We start from the raw sequence: 22,351 nt of genomic DNA, 5'->3' as shown, positions 1-22,351 counted from the left end.
TCTTCAGATTCCCCTTATTCTTCCCCAGGAGTTTCTTGACTACTCTTGAGTTTTTGCCCTTCCATAAATATTTCAGAATCAAGCTTGTCAGGTTGCTCAAAAGAGTGTGTCATCACCTTGATTGACATTACATTGAATTCATAAATCAATTTAGCAATTTTGAGATCTTTACAAAATTGAGTCTTCCAATCTATTACATATTATATCTCTCTTCTTGTTAGGACTTCTTTAATGTCTCTCAATGAACTTCTATAATATTCTTCATAGATATTTGATCTTAGGTGTGTATTACATTTTTTTCTCTATTCATTTGGAAGTTTACACTCTATTCTTTTATTTATTGCCCTCAAAATTTTAACATTCATGCTCAAAGGTTTAAAGTAATATCCTAAACACCCCTCTGAAGCAATGTGAGAACCTTGCAACACTTTCACTCCAATCTGCCCCTTCCATGCTATTTTAGTTCTGCCCTTTTTTAAAACCCCAAATTCACATTATTATTGTTACCATTATTATATTATAGATACATATATGCTTAGATTTGCCTATACATTTGCCACTCCATTTGTTTATCATTCCTTCTCACATCACAAACCTTCCCTCTGAAGCCATCTTTCTTCTTCCTAAAATATAGCCCTTTGAAGTTCCTATAGTAAACATCTGTGGGTGATTAACTCCTGGCTTGCTCCAGATGCTTGCTCCTTGGAACAAAGGCTATGACCAATCTAGACAGCCTATTAAAAAACAGAAACATTACTTTGCTGACAAAGGTCCATCTTGTCAAAGCTGTGGTTTTTCCAATAGTCATATATGGATGTGAGAGTTGGACCATAAAGAAAGCTGAGCACCGAAGAATTGATGCCTTTGAACGGTGGTGTTGGAGAAGACTCTTGAGAGTCCCTTGGACTGCAAGATCAAACCAGATCAAATCCTATAGGAAATCAGTCTTGAATATTCATTGGAAAGACTGATGCTGAAGCTGAAACTCCAATACTTTGGCCACCTGATTCAAAGAACTGACTCATTGGAAAAGATCCTGATGCTGGGAAAGATTGAAGGCAGGAGGAGAAGGGGATGGCAGAGGATGAGATGGTTGGACGGCATCATTGGCTCGATGGACATGTGTTTGAGCAAGTTCCGGGAGTTGATGATGGACAGGGAAGCCTGGCGTGCTGCAGTCCATGGGGTCACAGAAAGTCAGACACGACTGAGCTACTAAACTGAACTGAACTCCTGGCTCTCATGGTGCCCAGATGAGGACCTCAGAGGTTCCTGGGGTATCATATGGAGAAGCAAGAGCCACAGGGCTGTTCAGGCAGCCAAGCGGGTTGGGAGGGCTAGGGGAGGACAGGCTCCTGCCTCTGAAAGGGCCCAAAGGGAGACCCAGGTGCCTCTCTGAGGGCCTCCTCCATGACAGAGAGTGCTGGAGTAAAAGAACTTTGCCTGTTCTATTTCTACACTATTTCTACTGAGGCCCCCAGCACTAGAACTGCCCAGAGATAGAAGGAGTGCCTGGTGGGCCCCCATGGCTCTCCTCCTCCATCCCCACATTCAGAACCTTTCCACCTCCCCTCCCATTCAGGACACTGCAGTGGGAAGGTGCCCACAGGAGCAGACTGTGCTTCTGCTCTTCCAGGCCTTGCATCTCTCCCCCAGCAAAAAGGACAGGAGAGCAAAAGCTGTGCACTGATTGAGTTGTGGTTTGGGTTTTGGATTCTTTGGTTGGTTGGTTCAGTAAGATACACATCAAAATATTAATAACAAGAAATGTCATGTTAGCCTACTGAACCTATGAGTGTTGCTTGTCCTTTTCCCAATTTTATGATATTTCTATCTATCTCTTTGGAGGGGGGAAAGAGAAATAAAAACAGCTGGCTTTGTCCTGTTGGTTCTCCCCTCCAAGTATATGTCTTCTCTCTCCAATTAGACTGGAGGCACCCTGAGAGCAAGATTGATTGCTGATCCCTTTAACAAATGCAGCATCCAGTTATTTTTAAAAAATTGCTGCAGTCACTAAAACTCACTTACAGGGCAGCATAGCCACCAAAAGAAATTGAAACTGTTTACTCAAGAGTATACGAACCTGCTTTCAGACCATAGCACCTTCATTCCTTCAAACACACTGACTGAACATCCCCTGTGTCCAGGCTCCACCTAAACTGATTCTTATACCCCCACCTCCTCCAAAATGATCTTGGCTGGAATTAACCAGCTTGCCACCCCCTCCAGATTATACCTCAATCTTCCCTGTTTTTCCAGAATTTTCTGAATCATTTAATTCAAGATGTTGGAGTCCCTTTTGGGAGTCCTTTTTCCCTGTCTCCCTTATCCAGCCAGCTGTCAGGTTCTGCCAATTCTTCTTGCCTTGTCAATTCTTCTATCCTGCCACTATGTTTTAGGATGATGCAAAACTGGTTCCGAGAGAAAAAGAATCCATGAGCATTTTCAGTGACCTAGAAGGGAATTAGATAGAAGAAAGGGATGGAGACATAGATCAAAGTAGGTTAATCTATGCAGTAGTCCCTCCCTAGGCCCAGAGAGTTCTACCTATTCAGGAGCAGTGAAAGAGGCTCCTAGATCAAAGAATGGGGGAAGTGGGGCACCTTGAGATCCCTGAGCATGGATTATGTTTCCCAAATTATTAATTGGTAATTGACAAATATTGATTTTTTTTTAATGTCTCAGTTACAATCTGTAGCTAGTTAGAAGAGTATGTGGGCTATTTTGCAGTTGGGCCATGATTCCACACCTGCTAAGGGAGAGACAGAGAAAAAGGCAGAGACAGGACAGGAACTATAAACCATCCCCCTCACAGTCACCCAGTCTATATTCTGAGAACTTTCCCTGTGTCAGGCATTTGGTTGTAAGAATCTGCCCTCTTGGAACTTACAGGTGAGGAGTGGGGGAAATAAGAGACACATTAAACAATTCTTCAGTACATAATGACAAGCTATGATAAATGCTCTGAGGAAAAGGTACAGGATGGAGGGTATGGAGGTGGGGTGGGAGAGTGCCAGTCTGTGGCAGGGGAACCCCACCTGCCAGCGTCAGGTCACCTTCAGCCCTTTCCTGAACCTCTCCCAAAAGTGCCCCCTGACTCTGGCTCGGGAAGAGAAATTTACTCCACCGCCCCATGCCACCCCTGGACAGACTAACTAAGACCTTCTCTTACTCTGGAGCCTCTTGGATCAGATCCAGCAAGTCTGGATGTGTGCTTTAAACCAACCAGGTCCCCATCTGCCACCAGCTGTCAAAAGTTGGAGTCATCAGAAAAGAGAAATGACATGCACCATCCCCCTTTCTTCTGCTGCCTCCCTCCTGCAGGCCCTCAGCAGCCTCCACTCCTGACTGTTGCAAAGAGAAACAGTTATAACCACCTGGGGTTTCAGAACCACTCTCCTGTTATGGGCTGAATTGTGTCCACCACCCCCAAATTATCTGTTGAGTCCTGACCCCAAGTATGGCTTCCCCGGTGACTCAGTGGTAGAGAATCCGTCTACCAATGCAGAAGATGCAGCTTCAGTCCTGGGTTGGGAAGATCCCCTGGAGAAGGAAATGGCATCTCACTCCAGTATTCTTGCCTGGGAAGTCCCATGAACAGAGGAGCCCAGTGGTCTACAGTCCATGGGGTCACCAAGAGCCGGGCACGACTTAGAGACTAAACAACAAAACCACAGTATGTAGAATGTGAGGGTGTGTTCTGTTTGGAGATAAGGCCTTTGAAAGGAAAAGGAAGGTAAAATGAGGTCAGATGGGTGGACCCTAATCCACTGTGAGCGGCCTCCCTACAAGAAAAGATGAGGATGCAAACCAAGGAGAAAAACAACCCCAGGGAAAAAACAACCCTGCTGACAGCTTGATCTGGGCTTCTAGCCTCCAGAACCGTGAGAAAATAAACACCTGTTGTCTCAGCCACCCAGCCCCCAGTGTTCTGTTATGCTGGCCCTAGTTCCTCAATTCAGGGAGGAGGCACTGAGGCTGGAAAGGGTGTGGGGGACGGGCATCATTTGGGTGCCGCCAAGCTGAGCTCCGCCCTCTAGGTGCAGGGCTCCCCATCCTTGCCCAGCTGGTTTCTCTACCTCTGGTTTTCTCCCCCCTGCTGTGTATATAGATTATTCTTCCTGAACGCACCTCAGATCCAATTTTCCCACACAGAACACCTTCAGCTGCCCAGCTCCCCCTACCCAGCAGGGTCTGAGTAAACAGCCTGGTTCTGTACCTGGAGCCCTGCGGGTTAGGATCTAAGTCAGTGTTTCCATGTAAATCCATAGCTGATTCATGTCAATGTATGGCAAAAAACACTACAATATTGTAAAGTAATTAGCCTCCAACTAATAAAAATAAATGAAAAAAAATAAAAAGAAAAAGAAAGTTAAAAAAAAAATAAGTCAGTGTTTCTCAAACATTAAAATGCTGATTCCTGGGCTCTTCCACCCCAATATCTCTGGGGTGGGGCTCAAAAGTTTATATTTCTGGATCTTCCAGACCCAGGGATTGAACCTGAGTCTCCTGCATTGCAAGCAGATTCTTTGCCATCTGAGCCACCAGGGAAGCCCAATAAGTTCCCAGGAGGTAAGGATGCAGCCTCTTTCCCTAGGACCCCACAAGGGCTCACCCATCAGAGCAGCTGCTTCCTTTCCCCTCCCCACCCCGGACCCTTGAACCTTTGCCCAGCTTCGTCCTGCCAGGAATTCTCTGCTGCCAAGTCGACACAGTGGTCAGATCCTGGGACTTCCCAACTCGGGATAAAGTTGAGAGGTTGTGCTGCTTTTTGAAGGAAAAGGCTTATTGGAATTTGAACCAGAACTGGAATGGTTCCAGTCCCAAGGATCATCTGTTGTTGTTGTTGTTCAGTTAAGTCGTGTTTGGCTTTGCAGCCCCATGGACTGTAGCCCACCAGGCTCCTCTGTCCATGGGATTCTCCAGGCAAAAATACTGGAGTGGGTTGCTATTTCCTTCTCCACCAAAGGAGAACAGGGTAGCTTAAAAAAAAACACAGAAATCTAGACCCACTCCCAGATACAGACCTCCCTTCAAGACAGAAGACACGCTACTGTGATCACCTTTTCATATGTAAATGATCAAAAGGAGCCCCAGTGAGGGTAAGTGACTTGTCCTGGGGAACAGCACACTAGAGCAGAGGCTGAGCAAGAACCCAGGCCTCCTTCGGTGTAGCTGTGTGCTCCCCTCTGCTCCCCTGCCTCTTCTGAGCCAAAGAGGGTCTCCTCTCACCCTGCCTGTTCTTACCTCCCCCCATGCCACTTCCTTGTGACCCCAACTGGGCCCTGGCATTTCCAGCCATTGCTGAAGTGGAGCCCCAAAGGACTATGAAACTTGCCAAGAGGAGAAGAGTGGGGAAAGCGGCAGAAGAGAAGGGAGAGGTGGAAACCTTTTATGGGGAGGGAAGGGGAAGCCCCCCATTGGTGTCCAGGAAGTTGGGGGCGGGGCTTCTCCTGGAACCTGCCCACATGTACCACCAGCTCTGCCTCTGAACCTTGACGGGCTCCGGCTGCCGCCCTGGAAACCGCAACCCGCTGCGGGCCTCAAAGGAACCAGCTTCTGGCTTCCCTCTGCAACAGGCTGCGTGCTTCAGACCCTGAGGATTAGTTACTGCAAGCTTCGCGCCCCTCAACCTGGACTTCTGCTGACACCCAATCCAGCCGGTGGGGCTGGAGCTGGGGCCGGGCGCTGGGGGTAGACAGCTCCCAGCGACACTAGGACCCTGCAGGGTGCGAGTGAGACTGACTGCTGGGAGAGCTGCCCCAGGCACCCCACCCCACCCCCATGTCACCTGGAGAGAAACTGGACCCGCTTCCTGACACTTTCATCCTGCAGCCGCCAGTCTTCCACCCGGTGAGCAGCCGCTCAGGTCTGGAACCTCCTGGGTCTCAGGGCTCCCCCTTCCAGCTGGGCCCGGTCTCCCAGGTTGGCAGGGGGCTGGAGAGGTTCTGAGTCATGGACCCTGTTTCCCCAGCCCCTGCCCATGGCTCTTGGAAGGTCCTCCTGAGCTTAGAGTGAATGACAGCTCATTTTCACTTGCTCTCAATGAGCTCATGGGATGATTGCATTTTAAAAGCAGTAGAGCCTGAAAACAGCGCTGTCTCCTATTCCACAGTGGGTGGCTAAGAGGGTGTGGGGGGGAGTGCGTAGTATCGTTAGGGGACCCTGATCACTTAGGAAGGGCAGTCTCATCTCCAGCCTGGGAGTCAGGTCAGAACCTCCCAGTCAGACAAGGGGTTGGGGTTTCCTGGACTCCTCCTTTGGCCCAGTGCCCGGCAGATTTCCTGAAGCCTGACAGTGCATTACAGAAGACCAAACTCCCAGGAGACCCACCCTCCCACTAATGAGCACTAATTATACTTTCTCTTTCCTTGGTCCTCTCTCAGGAGAACAGCTTCAGCTCAGTTAATTACAGGCCAGGCCCGAAGAAGCTTGGGAAGTGGGAGGGACTGACATGCTGAGCCCGGCTAAGCTGTGGGCACTCTGATAGCCGGGGCCTCCCGATCCTCCCCAGGTTAGAGGGGCCCCTTGCTTTGCAAGCTGCAAGCTCCCACCTAGAGGGCAGAGCTGTTGGGTCTCAGCTCTTCTCGGCAGTTTGGGCTTCTGAAAGCTGCCGGGAGTTGGAAAACACTGGGTAAGGGCCCATCTTGTGACACTGCCCAGTATGAACCTGGGCAAGTTCATGTTTATTCTGCAGATACCTCTTTAGAGCCCACTCTGTGCCAGGCCAGGCACTGAGCCTGTAGAAGCTAAAGGCAGGACTTTGTCTTAGGGGCTTGTCCCTCCCAGCAGGAACAACCAGCCATAGGGCTCTAAGCCAGTCAGCCAAGGGCCAGACTAGCCACGGCAGTAGAGAGCACAGTGAGGGAAGGGATAATTCAGGCACCAAAATGGATGATGCTTGAAAAAGCAATCAGAGCCTGGGAAGTCAAGTCAGATTTCACAAGGTGGAGGGAGGGCTGAGGAAACAGTCCCAGAAAGGGCCAGAAGTGGTAAAAGTGTACGTCGTCTTTTAGGAATACCAGGGGGAAAGGTGAGCTGAGAAGGTAGACTGAGTCATTATCAGGCATCCATGCCAGGATCTGGGCTCAGATCCTAACTTGTCCATCCCTCTGCCTCCCAGTTCCCAGGTTCTGGCCTATAAACAGTCCTCGGGGAGACTGGACACCAGGCTGGTGGAGGCCAGGGTGGCAGCCAGGGGACTGTGAACCTCAGTGGGGTCACTGCTGTGCCCTAGGAGCTGAGCGGGGGCTGGGCTGGTGCTCCCAGGGTGCAGTGGAGCTGAATCCAGCTTCCCCTGTGTGGTGTGGCCTGGATGTTGTGAAGGTCCAAGACAGGAGAGGAGACGAAAGAGAACATTTCAGAGAAAACTTGTTTTTCCCCATCAGGACATTTTCTGTTTGGGGTGGGAGAGTTATCTTGTTCCTCTCCCCTCCCCATCCCACCCCCAACACAGGGGTCCCTAGGCCCTTTCTCCAACCTTGTACGGATGAGTTTCTTCTTTGTTCAGGTGATTCCTTATGTCACAACAATTTTTGGTGGCCTGCGAGCAGGCAAGATGGTCATGCTCCAAGGAGCGGTCCCTCTAAATGCACGCAGGTAAGGGAAGTGCTCCACGGGGCTTCCTCTCTGCCTTCAGGGTCTCTGGGAGTCTCTGACCAGAGGTGCCCTTTGAGAGCCTCACCTCCCCACAGGTTCATGGTGGACTTCCAGTGCGGCTGCAGCCTGCACCCCCGGCCAGACATCGCCATCCACTTCAACCCTCGCTTCCACACCACCAAACCCCATGTCATCTGCAACACCCTGTACCGTGGGCGCTGGCAAGCCGAGGCCCGGTGGCCCCACGTGGCCCTGCAGAGAGGGGCCAGCTTCCTCATCCTCTTCCTCTTTGGAAATGAGGAGATGAAGGTGAGCGGGAGGGGACATCAGGGCTTCCCAGGTGGTGCTCGTGGTAAAGAACCTGGCTGCCAATGGAGGAGATGCAAGAGACGATCCCTGGATCGGGAAGACCCCCTGAAGGACATGACAACCCACTCCAGTACTCTTGCCTGGAGAATTCCACAGACAGAGGAGCCTGGAGGGCTACAGTCCATAGGGTCGCAAAGAGTCGGACACAACTGAAGTGACTTAGCACGCACGCACGGGAGGGGACATCACGGGGTCTAGAACTCGTGTCCTTCTGCCTCTCTTTCCTTCAGCCGTCCCCCTTGTCACTGAGTTAAGGGATATTTGGAGGGATGGAGCACAGAATCCAGTACTCAGAGGACCAAGGAGCTGCCAGGCCCGGTTCCAAGCTGCCCTGGACCCACCTGGCCCGGTATACATGGCGGTATTCAGCAGATGCCAAGGTGCTGCCACTGTCTAGGGAGCGTCTAGAGAGCACTGCAGATGCCAGACACTGTTCTCAGCTCACTGACTCCTCACAACAACACATGAGGAGGGAACTTTCATTGTCCCCATCACACAGAACAGTGGGGAAGGAAGGGAGAAAGAAACTTGGCCTCAAGGCTTTCACCGCTGCTGCGAACTCCTGCCAGAAGGATCTTCAGACTTCTCCAGGGCAGAGGGAGCTGGTGCGAGCCAGCGCTGCAGAGAAAGATAGGGGTCCCAGAGCCCCTGAGGCTCCTCACCTGTGGATGGGGCAGGCGGAGGGCTGCTGCGGCTGCTGGCAGGTCAGCTGAGAGGCGAAAGGGGGCCAGCGTGGTGTGTCAGGGACCAGGCAGAGCACTGAAGGTGCTCTGCCTGCCAGTTCCACAACCTTGGGGAGGCTACTTAAGTTCCCCCAAGCCTTGGGCATCTGTCTGTAAAACATACCTGCCTCCTAGAGTTGATGTGAAGTTAAAAGAGGAAAATTCCATTAAGAGACTCAGTGGATGTCTGGCACGTCAGTATGGTCTCAGCCTCGTCTTTTTCTCCAGGTGAGTGTAAATGGACACCACTTCCTCCACTACCGCTACCGGCTCCCACTGTCTCGGGTAGACACCCTGGGCATATTTGGCGACATCTTGGTGACAGCCGTTGGATTCCTGAACGCCAATGTAAGTTCCTCTGGGGCCAAGGCCTGGGTGGCAGCAGCCTCTGACTTCCCCTGATGACTGGACAAGCCTGGGACCCCTTTCCATCCCAGACAAGTCCTGACGCCAATTACAGCCAAGGTGGAGGGCATCCATCCAGGTGTGGGACATGGCGGGGCTGAGGGAAGAGGTGACCACAGAAGAGGGGCCCAAGAGCCTGGGGCAGAAGTCTATCCTGGACGTGAAAGTGAAAGTCGCTCAGTTGTGTCTGACTCTTTGCGACCCCGTGGACTGTAGCCTGCCAGGCTGTTCGGCCCATGGAATTCTCCAGGCAAGAATACTGGAGTGGGAAACTGTTCCTTTATCCAGGGGATCTTCCCAACCCAAGGATCAAACCCAGGTCTCCAACATTGCAGGAGGATTCTTTACCATCTGAGCCACCAGGGAAGCCTGTGAATACTGGAATGGATAGGCCTATCCCTTCTCCAGGAGATCTTCCCGACCCAGGAATCAAACCAGGGTCCTTTGCTTTGCAGACGGATTCTTTACCAACTGAGCTGCCAGAGGAGCTATCCTGGGCGTGGGGTCTGGTCAATGTGGAACAGTGGCCAGAAGGCAAATGACTTGGAGTCTTGGAGCCGTGGGACCCAAACATAGCACTGGCTGTATCATTCCCAGTTGAGGAGTTGATTTAAAAATGCAGATTTCTGGGACCCACCACCAGAGATTCTGATTTAGCAAGTCGAAGGTAGGGCCCAGGAATCAGCATGATCAAAATGCCAGGTTTGAGAAGCCCTGACAAGGCCTCTGGGGAGAGGAAGAGCTACCAAGGCCACAGCCAGCCTCTGCCCTCCTTCCCAGGCACAGAAGGGCAGACAGGAGCCAAAACAGTCAAGCTCTAGGCTTGCAGTGGTCCTGAATCCTGCCTGTTGCTTTTTCTCTCTCCCAATAGCCATTCGTGGAGGGTGGCAGCGAGTATCCGGTTGGACACGTGAGTCTTGGGAGCTGGGTTAGCCTTTGCTGTCCTAGCCATCCCAGCTGAGCCGGTTCCCCTCTCTCTGACCCCAGCAGGACCTGCCATTCTCTGGGCTGCTGCACATTGCACAAGGCCCAGCTGCCCCTTCCCTCACTGTGCGGACACCATGGTTACAGCTGGCCCTGCCTCAGCCCATGGGAGCCTGGATTTGCCTCTCCCTGGTGCCAAGGCCAGCTAGGGAGGACGGATGCGGTGGGCTGACTTCCTGGAGTGGGCAGGGCCCAGCCTTTCTGCCGGATCCATCTCAGATGGAGCTTCAGCAACCCTGCAAGGTAGCAGGTTGGCCTGCAGGGCAGAAGGGAAATGAGACCCAGGGACTCGGCCAGGGTCACACAGTGAGTGAATGACAGACCCTCCGTCCAGTTCTTCTCCATTATTCCAGAGCCGGTGTCCACCTGAATTCAAGAGGGCCCCACTGGAAGGCCAATCATTTTCCTGTCTTATCTCTGAGAGAAGCAAATCCCCAGTATCCCCAACTTTTAAGGATCCCTTTATTGAGCTATTGAGCGAGCACCACGTGGCCTCCATGTCGCCTCTTTCTTTCCTTGACAGCCTTTCCTGCTGAGGAGCCCGGGGCTGGTGAGTGACCGCTGCTCCTGCATCTGGTGGAGGGACAGTCCCTCACCTGCTCTATCAGGGCTGGGAGGGCGCCCCCACCTGGCGGGAAATGGCCCCCAGCACCAGGATTTCCCCTTGAATTGCAAGTTGTGGGTGAACGGGCAACTTCAGGCTAAAGCTCCAGCTTCATTTTACCTATTCTCCATTTATCCTGCACACAATTTTCTGATAGTTGTCCCTGCTAGGCCCAGCACCAGGCTCCAGGGTGGAGGTACATATCAGCTCCACCCCTCCAGCTGCTTACAGGCTGGTGGGGAGGCAGACCAAGGAATGAGCCATTCCCATTTGGAGCTCAGCATTAGGGGATCGCAGCACAGGGGGGCAGGCGAAGAGAAGGGGAGGACAGGGAGAGCAGAGTACAGGAGGCTGGCCTACAGTAGGTATATAATAACTGAGCAGGGCTGTTTCCTCCTGGCTGCAGGCGCAGAGGCAGAGATTTACCTGCCTCGGGGCTCCCTGGACCCTAAGGACAGCCCAGGAAGCAGCTCCTCGGGGCAGTAGCCCTCCCCAACCCCCTCTGTGAGATCCCCCCCCACCCCCGCCTCTCAGTCATTTCCTGTGTTCCTTCAGGAGGTGCCCTGCTCACATGCCCTTCCCCAGGGTCTCTGGCCTGGACAGGTCATCATAGTGCGGGGACTGGTCTTACCCGAGCCCAAGGAGTAAGTATGCAGAATTGGGGGGCGGGGTGGGAGACGGGACGCATCTCTGTGCCAGGCACAAGCTTTAGAAGCATCATCTCTTCAATCTCCAGGACTACTGCTTAGCCCCCAGGTGAGGAGACAGAGGAGCAGAGAGCAGAAGTACATTGCCCAAGGTCACAGAGCCTGTGAAAGTCTCACCTGGGATTGGTTCCAGGGCTCAGGTAGCTTTGTGGCACCAGCAGCTCCAATTCTGGGAGTGTCTTCCCTGCCTGGACGTGTGGTCAGGCCGGCCAGCCTCTCACCGCAGGCCCCAGCTGCAGCCTCAGGAAAGGCCCTTTAAAGACACAGGCTGGGACTTCCACGGCAGCCCAGTGGTTAGGACTCTGCGCTTCCAGTGAGGGGGCACAGGTTTGCTCTCTGGTCAGGAAACTAAGATTCCCTCATGCCTCTCAGCCAAAAAAATAAAAACTAGAGAATAAAAGTGTACAACTTGAAAAGTCGCGTACAGATGGGAGCACGTGATCTCCCATAGTGTCCTGGTTTAGGAAACACCGCCAGAGGACCCCAGAGAGTAGGCCCGGCACTGGGAGGTGGGGGCTTAGAGGAACTCTAGTCAAGTGGATGCTGCCTGGCTTCCCCCACAGGGGGCGCTACTACTTCATCCCTCAAACCTGCAGGCTCCAGTAAGACAAGTATCTTTCTTTTCTTTCTTTCTTTCTCCTTCTTTTCTTTCCTTCTTCCTCATCATCCTTCCTTCTCTCCTTCTTTCCGGAACTGCACTGGATCTCATGACGTTTCTGGACCCGATTTCCTGGGTTTACTTCTGTTGCATGCGTGTGTGCTAAGTCGCTTCAGTTGTGTCCGATTCTGTGTGACCCTACGGACTGTAGCCCGCCAGGCTTCTCTGTCCATGGAATTCTCCAGGCAATAATACTGGAGTGGGTCATCATTTATTTCTCCAGGGGATCTTCCCGACCCAGGGATCAAACGCGTGTCTCTTAGGTCTCCTGCATTGGCAGGTGCGTTCTTTACCACTAGCGCCACCTGGGAAGCCCTTGACTTCTGTTGAGGACACTTCGAATCTGAGCAGCTTCACAGCAGTGACCTTTCCTCTCTGTGCCTCCGTTTCCTTGTCTGTAAAAGGGGGTAAAAATAGTTCCAGCTTTAGGGATTATGCCAGGCATATAACAAGTGGTCCACAAATGTGGTGGAAGAGCAGGGGAGTAAGGAGAATGCCGTGTATTTTCCCTGCCCCATCGCCTTCTGTTTTGCTCTTGTTTTTTAAGTCACTGACCTGACTAAATCCTTGCCCCCCATGCTCTTGATCAGGTTCATGAATTCTGGGCGGGTTGCAGCAAAGCTCTCGGCAGCATGGGCCTCAAAAACCAGGCACGACTGGGTTGGATTCCTGGTTTTGCGTTTTATAAACTGTGGTCTTGGGCAAGTCACTCCATCCCTCTGAGCCCTGAGTTCCCCCATCAAAAAAAAAGGAAAGAGATAACCCCACCTGAACAGGGAAGATGAAAAGTTTCCAGTGAAGAAAAGAACCCCCGCTCCTTCCCAAATTTGGAGACAGGAAGCCAGATCTTAGCTCAAAGTCACATGGTTATTAGTAGTTGACACACAGATCATTTTACTGCTCTCTCTCAAGGGCCGTGAATTCACGTGTCCTCAGAGGCCAGGCAGGTCACGTAAACAGTGAGGCACCAGGTTGGGAATGTGGTGAAGTGGAAAGAATATTTCTGTAGATTTTCTGATGCCAGATCTGAATTTAAAAAAAAAATGCCAAAAGTTCTCTTTTGTATAAACTTTCTCAGTTTTCGAAAATGCTAATACTTTAAAGTTGAACAATACTGGGGACCAGCCAGAACATTTCTACAGGTTAGGTCAGCCCTGGGCCACCGACCTCAAGGCTTAGCACAGCATCTGGTGTTTATTTTGCAAGCCCCTTCTCCGGCCCCTTCCCACAGTTTCACGCTCAGTCTGCGAGACGAGGCCGCCCACGTTCCCGTGACACTCAGGGCATCCTTTGCAGACAGAACTCTGGCCTGGGTCTCCCGCTGGGGCCGGAAGAAGCTGATCTTGGCCCCCTTTCTCTTCTACCCCCAGCGATTCTTCGAGGTGGGTAAGAGCCCAGACCCCTGGTCCCTCTGGGGTGGAGCGCAGAGCTGTACTCCCATCTGGGAGAGTGGGGTTACGTCCGGGGAGGGGGGTCGCGGTTTGTGGAGCCAGAGCCACTAGAAGAGAGGAAATCAGTGGGCCTGATCGCACACCCTGAAACACCAATTTAATTAATCAAAGTGGGCCCTGGCCTCAGCATTATTAAAAAGCCCTGCTAATGACTCCAGTGTGCAGCTGAGGTTGAGACCACTCCTCCAGGGGAAGCAACCCCTGTTACAGATGGTGAAACAGAGGCCAAGTCCTGGGCAGATCCTTGTGGCAGGGCTGATGACAACCTGGGCCCCTCCGTCATCCTGTCTTTTTCACCAGTGGGTGCCCCATGGGTCCATTCCCTGTGTCCTTTGGTGGAAGGAGAAGCTCACTGGGTGGGGCGTCAGGCAGGCAAGGGAGGGTCTGGGAGCCCGCAGCACCCCATGCCCTTCTATACAGGTGCTGCTCCTGTGCCAGGAGGGAGGCCTGAAGCTGGCACTCAACGGGCAGGGCGTGGGGGCCACCAGCCTGGGCCAGCAGGTCCTGGAGCAGCTACGGGAACTGCGGATCAGTGGTAGTGTCCAGCTCTACTGTGTCCACTACTGAGGAGGGAGCCAGAGGGCCCAGCCAGAGAAGAGGACCTGCCTATACCGAGGGCCCCACCAGCTGACCCCACTCTCCTCCCCTCATTAAAAGTGTCACCACGATGTCGGGCCTGGCTCACCTCCGGAACCAGGAGCCTGAGTCTGCAGATGCTTTGGGCCCCACAGCAGAAGGTGGGCACAAGAACGTGAAGGCTCCAGAAACTCTGAAGCTCCCTCTTCTGAGAGCCTGGGATTTGGCTCTGCTGTCCTTCAGGGGCCTCTAAAAGGAGGTAGATACTCCAAATGAAGCCCAATGAAGGTACCCCAAAATACAGCAGCTTTAAAAATTGAGATGTTTATTTCCTTCTCACATAAACAGAAAATAGTTCAGGTCAGTGGGTAACTGCTCGCTGTGGACCTTCTGGGTCATCCCACAAACCCCAGAGCATCAGCATCACCTGCATGGCTGAGGCATGGTCACCACTGTATCTGGGTTTCAACCACTGAGAAGGCAAATGGAGAATATGGACAAGGCCCACCTGATGTCATAAGCCCAGGCCTGGGATTGGCACACACTATTTGCACTCACATCTCATCGGCAAATAGTTACATGGCCACACTGTCTACAAGGGAGGCTGGAAGTGTTCTCTGTGAGATGACCATGTGCCTGGTCACAGGTCCACAACTGTGATTCCTGACATATTTGGTATCATTCATATGATCTGATTTTGTGTTTTCTACTTACTATTGCTATTTTGTCCTTATGTTTTCAGCTTTCATACTTACTATTGGATTGATGAAGTCTCCTTTATCACTCTCCCATTTTTTTCTTAAGCTAATTTGAAAGTTATGAATTCCATTTTATATATTTCTAGTGGTTATCCATACTTTTTATTTTATTTTTTAATTAACATGTAAAATTGACTTTCCAGGATGGGTAAAATTCTAGATTTGTGTGATGACCACCAATACAATCAGGATATATATAACTCTGTCATTCCAAAAAATTCCTTGGTGTCACTTCTGTGTAATCATACCTCTCCACCCCCTCCCTTCAGTTCAGTTCAGTTCAGTTCAGTCGCTCAGTCGTGTCCGACTCTTTGCGACCCCATGAATCGCAGCACACCAGGCCTCCCTGTCCATCACCAGCTCCCGGAGTTTACATCAAACTCATGTCCAGCCATCTCATCCTCTGTCGTCCCCTTCTCCTCCTGCCCCCAATCCCTCCCAGCATCAGGGTCTTTTCCAATAAGTCAACTCTTTGCATGAGGTGGCCAAAGTACTGGAGTTTCAGCTTCAGCATCAGTCCTTCCAATGAACACCCAAGACTGATCTCCTTTAGGATGGACTGGTTGGATTTCCTTGCTGTCCAAGGGACTGTCAAGAGTCTTCTCCAACATCACAGTTCAAAAGCATCGATTCTTTGGCGCTTAGCTTTCTTCACAGTCCAACTCTCACATCCACACATGACCACTGGAAAAACCATAGCCTTGACTAGACGGACCTTTGTTGGCAAAGTAATGTCTCTGCTTTTTAATATGCTATCTAGGTTGGTCGTAACTTTCCTTCCAAGGAGTAAGCATCTTTTAATTTCATGGCTGCAGTCACCATCTACAGTAGTTTTGGAGCCCAAAAAAATAAAGTCTGACACTGTTTCCACTGTCTCCCCATCTATTTCCCATGAGGTGATGGGACCAGATGCCATGATCTTAGTTTTATGAATGTTAAGCTTTAAGCCAACTTTTTCACTTAACCCCCAGCAACTCACTGATCTGCTCACCATTACTATATTTTGTATTTTGAGAATGTCTTATAAATGGAATCAGGTAGGATATGACCCTTTGAAATTGGTTTCTTTCAATCAGCAGTACCTTTGGGTACTGATCTAAGTGCTGTGTATAACACTGAGTCATTTCTATTTATTATTAATACTCAGTATGATTCTATTGTACCGCAATATATCTGTTGACCCACTGAAGAACATTTGGGTGGTTTTCAGTTTTTGACAATTATGAATAGAGCTGCTAAAAACATTTGTATACAAGTCTTTGTATGAATGTAACTTCATTTATCTTGGTTTAATACCTACCACTGGGCTTGATGGATTATGTGGTAAATGCATGTCTAATTTTATAAGAAGCTATCAAACTATTTTCCAGAGTTATTTCAGAGTAGCTTTGGAAATTTCACATTCCCACCAGCAATCTATGAAATTTCCAGTTGTTCTGCATGCTCATCAATACTTGTTATTGTCAGGATTTTTTATGTTAGCCATTCTTGATGTGTAGAGGTATCTCATTATGGCTTTAATTTGTATTTTCCTAGCAGCTAAAGATGTTGAGCATCTTTTCATGTGCTAATTTTCCATCTGTGTGTTCTCTCAGAAGTGCTGTCCCCTTCTCTATTTTCTGGAATTTTGTAAACATTGGGACTGTTTCTTTAAACTGTTCATGAAATTTGCTGGGGAAGCTATCTAGACCTGGATATTTCCATTTCGAAGATTTTTTAATTAAAAATTCAATTCTTTTAATAGGACATAGAAATAGACTGTGTATCTATTTTATCTTGGGTTGGCTTTGTTAGTTTGTGTTTTTCAAGAAATTGGTCCATTTAATCTAGATTCCATATACATGCATTAATAGGCAATATTTGTTTTGCTCTTTCTGACTACTCTGTATAACAGGTCCTGGATTCATCCACCTCACTACAACTGACTCAAATTTGTTCCTTTTTATGGCTGAGTAATATTCCATTGTACATATGTACCATATCTTCTTTATCCATTCATCTATCGATGAATATCTAGGTTGCTTCCATGTCCTAGCTATTGTAAACAGTACTGCGATGAACACTAGGGTACATGTGTCTTTTTGAATTGTGGTTTTCTCAGAGCATATGCCCAGTAGTGGGGTTGTTGGGTCATCTGGTAATTTTATTCCTAATTTGTTAAGGAATCTTCATACTGTTCTCTATAGTGGCTGTACCAGTCTACATTTAATCTTAGTCATCAAATGTAATACATATATGCAGGGCATAATATGATTTTCTTATCTTTTCAATGTCTATGGGGTCTTTAGTGAAAACCCTTCTTTCACTTCTGATATTGGTAATTTGAATCTTTTTCCCTTTTTTTCTTTGTCAGTGTCACTAGAGTTTTACCAACTTAATTGGTATTTTCAGAAAAATGGCTTCAGCCCTATTGATTTTCTCTACTGTTTTCTGTTTCCAACTTTATAGATTTCTGCCCTTGTCTTTTTTGTTTCCTTCTTTTTACTTGCTTTAGTTTATTTTGCTCTTTTTTTCTAATTTCTTCAGTTGAAAGCTCAGAGTACTGATTTTAAACTTTTCTTCTTTTCTAGTATAAGCATTTAAGATAATACATTTTTCCTCAGCACTTTACCTATACCACACAAATTTTGATATTTTGTGTTTGCATTTTTGTTCATTTTAAAATATTTGCTAATGTCCATTGAGACTTCCTCTTTGATGGGTGGATTATTTAAAAGTGTGTTATTTAATTCCAAGTATTGTAGATCATTCTGATATCTTTCTGTTATTGAGTTATAGTTTAACTTCATTATGGTCAGGAACACACTTTGTATAATTTCAATTATTTTAAAATTTTTAAGATTTTCTCATGATCCAGAATATAAACTTCAAGTTCCTGTGGGCACTTGAATGTGTACTCTGATGTTACTTGTTCAATAAATGCCAGTTAGATCCAATTTGTTGATGGTATTGTTCAACTTTTCTGTATTCTTGCTGGTTTTCCATCTACAGGTCCTGTAAGGTTTTCAGAGAGGAATGTTAAAGCCTTCAGCTATAATTACATGTTTCTCTATTTTTCCTTTCAGTTCTGTCTGGTTTTGCTTCCTTTATTTTGAAGTTCTGTTTTTTGGTGCATATTAAAGTGCTTTAGATATGATATTGTTTCTCATGGTTAGATAGCATTACCAACTCAATGTACATGAATTTGAGCAAACTCAGGGAGATACTGGAGGACAGAGGAGCCTGGCATGCTTCAGTCCATGGGGTCACAAAAAGTTGGACACAATGCAGTTATACCGCCAAATGTCCAGGGTGGTAGAGGGTGGGGGTTTAAATTTCCCCAGCTGAAAACCACTGGTCTATTATATTTAATTTCTGTTGTTCTTCCTTCCTTCCTGATGTTCCTGATTTCCTTTTAGTATCATTCCTTTTTTTTTTTTAATATATATATTTATTTATTTATTTGACTGCATGAGGTCTTAGTTACAGCACATGGGATCTTGTTCCCTGACCAGGGTTTGAACCCGGGCCCCCTGCATTGGAAGCACAGAGTCCTAGCCACTGAACCACCAGGGAAGTCCCAGTATCATTTCTTTTTCTCTGAAGAATTTCCTTTAGCAATAGTTATAGAGCAGATGCGGGTAATAAATTTTCTTGGTTTTCCTTTAACTAAAAACATTGTTTGTTTGTTCACTTAGGTGAATAGGTGAACACTTACAGGTGAAATTGCTGGATTGTAGGGTTGGTGTATGTTATGTTAAGTGTATGAGGGGGCCTGGGGTGGGGTGGGAGGAGTGGGTGGGCAGAGTGTGCATGTGTGATGGTGAGATGGAAGAGAAAGAAGGAATAGCAATGAAAGCAGGAGCAAGAGGGTGAGTAGTGAGAACCTGAAGAACAAGTCTGCAAAATACAGATTTACTTCAAAGACTGGTTGGTGGCTTGGCAGTTTTTTATTAGCTTAAATATACACTTACCATATGACCAGCAATCCCACTCCTAATTCACCCAAGTGAAATGAAAATACATGTCAATGCAAAAAACCCACATTTGAATGACCATAGTGACTTTATTAAAAACTAATACTCTGACATAAATCACAGCAGGATCCTCTATGACCCACCTCTCAGAATATTGGAAATAAAAGCAAAAATAAACAAATGGGACCTAAACAAACTTAAAAGCTTTTGCACAACAAAGGAAACGATAAGCAAGGTGAAAAGACAGCCCTCAGATTGGGAGAGAATAATAGCAAACAAAGCAACAGACAAAGGATTAATCTCAAAAACACACGAGCAACTCCTGCAGCTCAACTCCAGAAAAATAAATGACCCAATCAAAAAATGGGCCAAAGAACTAAACAGACATTTCTCCAAAGAAGACATACAGATGGCTAACAAACACATGAAAAGATGCTCAACATCACTCATTATCAGAGAAATGCAAATCAAAACCACAATGAGGTACCATTACACGCCAGTCAGGATGGCTGCTATCCAAAAGTCTACAAGCAATAAATGCTAGAGAGGGTGTGGAGAAAAGGGAACCCTCTTACACTGTTGGTGGGAATGCAAACTAGTACAGCCGCTATGGAGAACAGTGTGGAGATTTCTTGAAAAACTGGAAATAGAACTGCCATATGACCCAGCAATCCCACTTCTGGGCATACACACCAAGGAAACCAGATCTGAAAGAGACACGTGCACCCCAATGTTCATCGCAGCACATTTTATAATAGCCAGGACATGGAAGCAACCTAGATGCCCATCAGCAGACAAATGGATAAGGAAGCTCTGGTACATATACACCATGGAATATTACTCAGCCATTAAAAAGAATTCATTTGAATCAGTTCTAATGAGATGGATGAAACTGGAGCCCATTATACAGAGTGAAGTAAGCCAGAAAGATAAAGACCAATACAGTATACTAATGCATATTTATGGAATTTAGAAAGATGGTAACAATAACCCTATATGCAAAACAGAAAAAGAGACACAGATGTACAGAACAGACTTTTGGACTCTGTGGGAGAAGGCGAGGGTGGGATGTTTGGAAAGAACAGCATCGAAACATGTATATTATCAAGGGTGAAACAGATCACCAGCCCAGGCTGGATGTATGAGACAAGTGCTCGGGCCTGGTACACTGGGAAGACCCAGAGGGATCGGGTGGAGAGGGAGGTGAGAGGGGGGATCGGGATGGGGAATACTTGTAAATCCATGACTGATTCATGTCAATGTGTGACAGAACCCACTGCAATATTGTAAAGTAATTCGCTTCCAACTAATAAAAATAAATGAAAAAAAAAAAAAAAGACTATACACTAGAACTGCTTGGCAACATTTTTCCTTTTCCAGTGAAATTTGAATAAAACCAAGATAATGTATTGAGTTATTTAAAAAGCTGAATTTATTCTGTCTTAAAGGATTAAAAAATTCCTGAGACTATGTCCTTCTTAAAAAAAAAGAAAGTGAAAGTCACTCAGCCATGTCCAACTCTTTGTGACTCCATGAACTACACAGTCCATGGAATTCTCCAGGCCAGAATATTGGCATAGGTAGCCTTTCCCTTCTCCAGAGGATCTTCTCAACTCAGCGATCGAACCCAGGTCTCTTGCATTGCAGATAGATTCTTTACCAGCTGAGCCACAAGGAAAGCCCAAGAATACTGTAGTGGGTAGCCTATGCCTTCTCCAGAGGATCTTCCCGACCCAGGGGTCAAACCAGTCTCTCCTGCATTGCAGGCAGATTCTTTACCAACTGAGCTACAAATGAATTATTTATAAAACAGAAATAGAGTCATAGATACAGAAAACAAACCTGTGGTTACCAGAAGAGAAGAGGAAGAAGGCATAATTTGGGAGATTGAGATAGACTAGATAACTATTAAGAATCATCTGCATAGCAGTTGTTCAGTCGCTAAGTCATGTCCAACTCTCTTGCAACCCATGGACTATAGCCCACCAGGCTTCTATGTCCACTGGATTTCCCAGGCAAGAAATACTAGAATGGGCTGCCATTTCCTTCTGCAGGGGATCTTCCCAACCCAGAGATCAAACCCACGTCTCCTGCATTGCCAGGCAGATTCTTTACCACTGAGCCACTTAGAAAGCCCTACTGTATAGCACAAGGACCTCTATTCAGTACTCTGTAATGAGTTATATGGAAACAGAACCAGAAAAAGAGTACGTGTATCTGTGTGCATGTGTATAACTGATTCACTTTGCTATGCAGCAGAAACTGACACAGCATGGTAAATCAACTATACTCCAATAAAAATTAGTTTAAAAATAAAACCTAAAATTAAAATTAAACAATTATAGTACAGCCACATAATGGAACACTACCCAGTGAAAATAAATAACAAACTACTGTTTCATGAAACAACATTGATGAGTAATAATAATTTTTGAAAACATTATGTTAAATGAAAGAATCTGGACCCAGAAAGCTCCATATGGTCAATTCCATTCACATGATATTCTGGAAAAGGCAAACTGCAAAGGACAAAAATCAGAGTAGTGGCTGCCCGAAACTAGGTGGGGGGAGGAGCTGACTACAAGTGACATTTGAGGGGTGATGAAATATTCTCTATCCTGCTTGTGGCAGTAGTTACATAATAATTGCCAAAGCTCACAGATCTGAACTTTAAAATGACAAATTTTACTGTATGTAAATGATAACTCAATAAACAGACAGAGGGTGAGATGGTTGGATGGCATCACTGACTCAATGAACTTGAGTTTGAGCAAACTCCAGGATACAGTGAAGGACAGGGAAGCCTGGCATGCTGCAGTCCATGGGGTCACAAAGAGTCAGATACAACTTAGCAACTGAGAAACAACCAACCCAACTTAAAAAAATAAAAAGACTACTTAATGGAAAATAGGGCTTCCCAGGTAGCTCAGCTGGTAAAGAATCTGTCTGCAGAGTAGGAGACCCTGGGTTGATGCCCAGGTTGGGAAGATCTCCTGGAGAAGGGATAGGCAGCTCCCTCCAGTATTCTTGGTCTTGCCTGGTGGCTGAGACGGTAAAGAATCGGTTTCCAATGTGGGAAACCTGAGTTCGATCCTTGGGTTGGGAAGATCCCCTGAAGGAGGGCATGGCAAACCCACTCCTGTATTTTTGCCTGGAGAATCCCTATGGACAGAGGAGCCTGGCAGGCTATAGGCCACAGGATTGTAAAGAGTTGGACACAACTGAGAGTCGGGCGGGACTGACATTTAGACAGGAAATCCTTCCTCACTTGCAGGGACCAGATGGACCGCATTCTTATCCAATAGCCACTTTGAAAAAAATCTCAGCCAGATCTCCAGGTATAGTGTTTGGCCTGCCTGCCTTAGAAAAACCAGATGTACATGAACCTAAGTTATCTGTCTCGCAGAGAGTGGCTTCTTTAGGGAGAAGGGGTGATGCTTAATCTTCATCACGTGATGGGCAACCAGGACGGTGCAAGCAATTGTCTTGGGCACCAGCCCCGACTCCTGCTGAGACATAGGAAAGGAGGGAGGATCCTGGGACTGTGTTGGCTGAGTCCGTG

The 22,351-nt window shown here is 47.8% G+C and overlaps 1 protein-coding gene and 1 non-coding gene across 6 annotated transcripts; one reads left to right on the top strand and one right to left on the bottom strand.

Moving 5' to 3' along the window:
* Window positions 1-5,153: 5,153 nt before the first annotated feature.
* LGALS12 (galectin 12) lies at window positions 5,154-19,630 on the top strand. 5 transcript variants are annotated; one of them, XM_061165133.1, is made up of 10 exons: window positions 5,154-5,853; window positions 7,511-7,599; window positions 7,695-7,908; window positions 8,919-9,038; window positions 9,967-10,005; window positions 10,083-10,385; window positions 10,603-10,629; window positions 11,239-11,327; window positions 13,280-13,430; window positions 13,920-17,769. In XM_061165133.1, the coding sequence occupies exons 1-10, from the start codon at window positions 5,785-5,787 to the stop codon at window positions 14,064-14,066; spliced, it is 1,248 nt and encodes a 415-aa protein (XP_061021116.1). In that variant the 5' UTR covers window positions 5,154-5,784; the 3' UTR covers window positions 14,067-17,769. The 5 variants fall into 5 exon arrangements, with proteins under 5 accessions (XP_061021116.1, XP_061021125.1, XP_061021142.1 ...); XM_061165142.1 differs by having other exon boundaries at window positions 13,255-13,430; XM_061165159.1 differs by lacking the exon at window positions 10,083-10,385.
* TRNAG-UCC (transfer RNA glycine (anticodon UCC)) lies at window positions 18,316-18,388 on the bottom strand. The gene has a single exon. It is a non-coding gene; the product is annotated as a tRNA-Gly (tRNA).
* Window positions 19,631-22,351: the final 2,721 nt, after the last annotated feature.

Source organism: Dama dama, chromosome 2, assembly GCF_033118175.1.
Source record: "Dama dama isolate Ldn47 chromosome 2, ASM3311817v1, whole genome shotgun sequence".
Classification (NCBI taxonomy): domain Eukaryota; kingdom Metazoa; phylum Chordata; class Mammalia; order Artiodactyla; family Cervidae; genus Dama; species Dama dama.
Note: the sequence above shows the minus strand (reverse complement) of the source record. Positions and strands in the feature narration are given on the sequence as shown.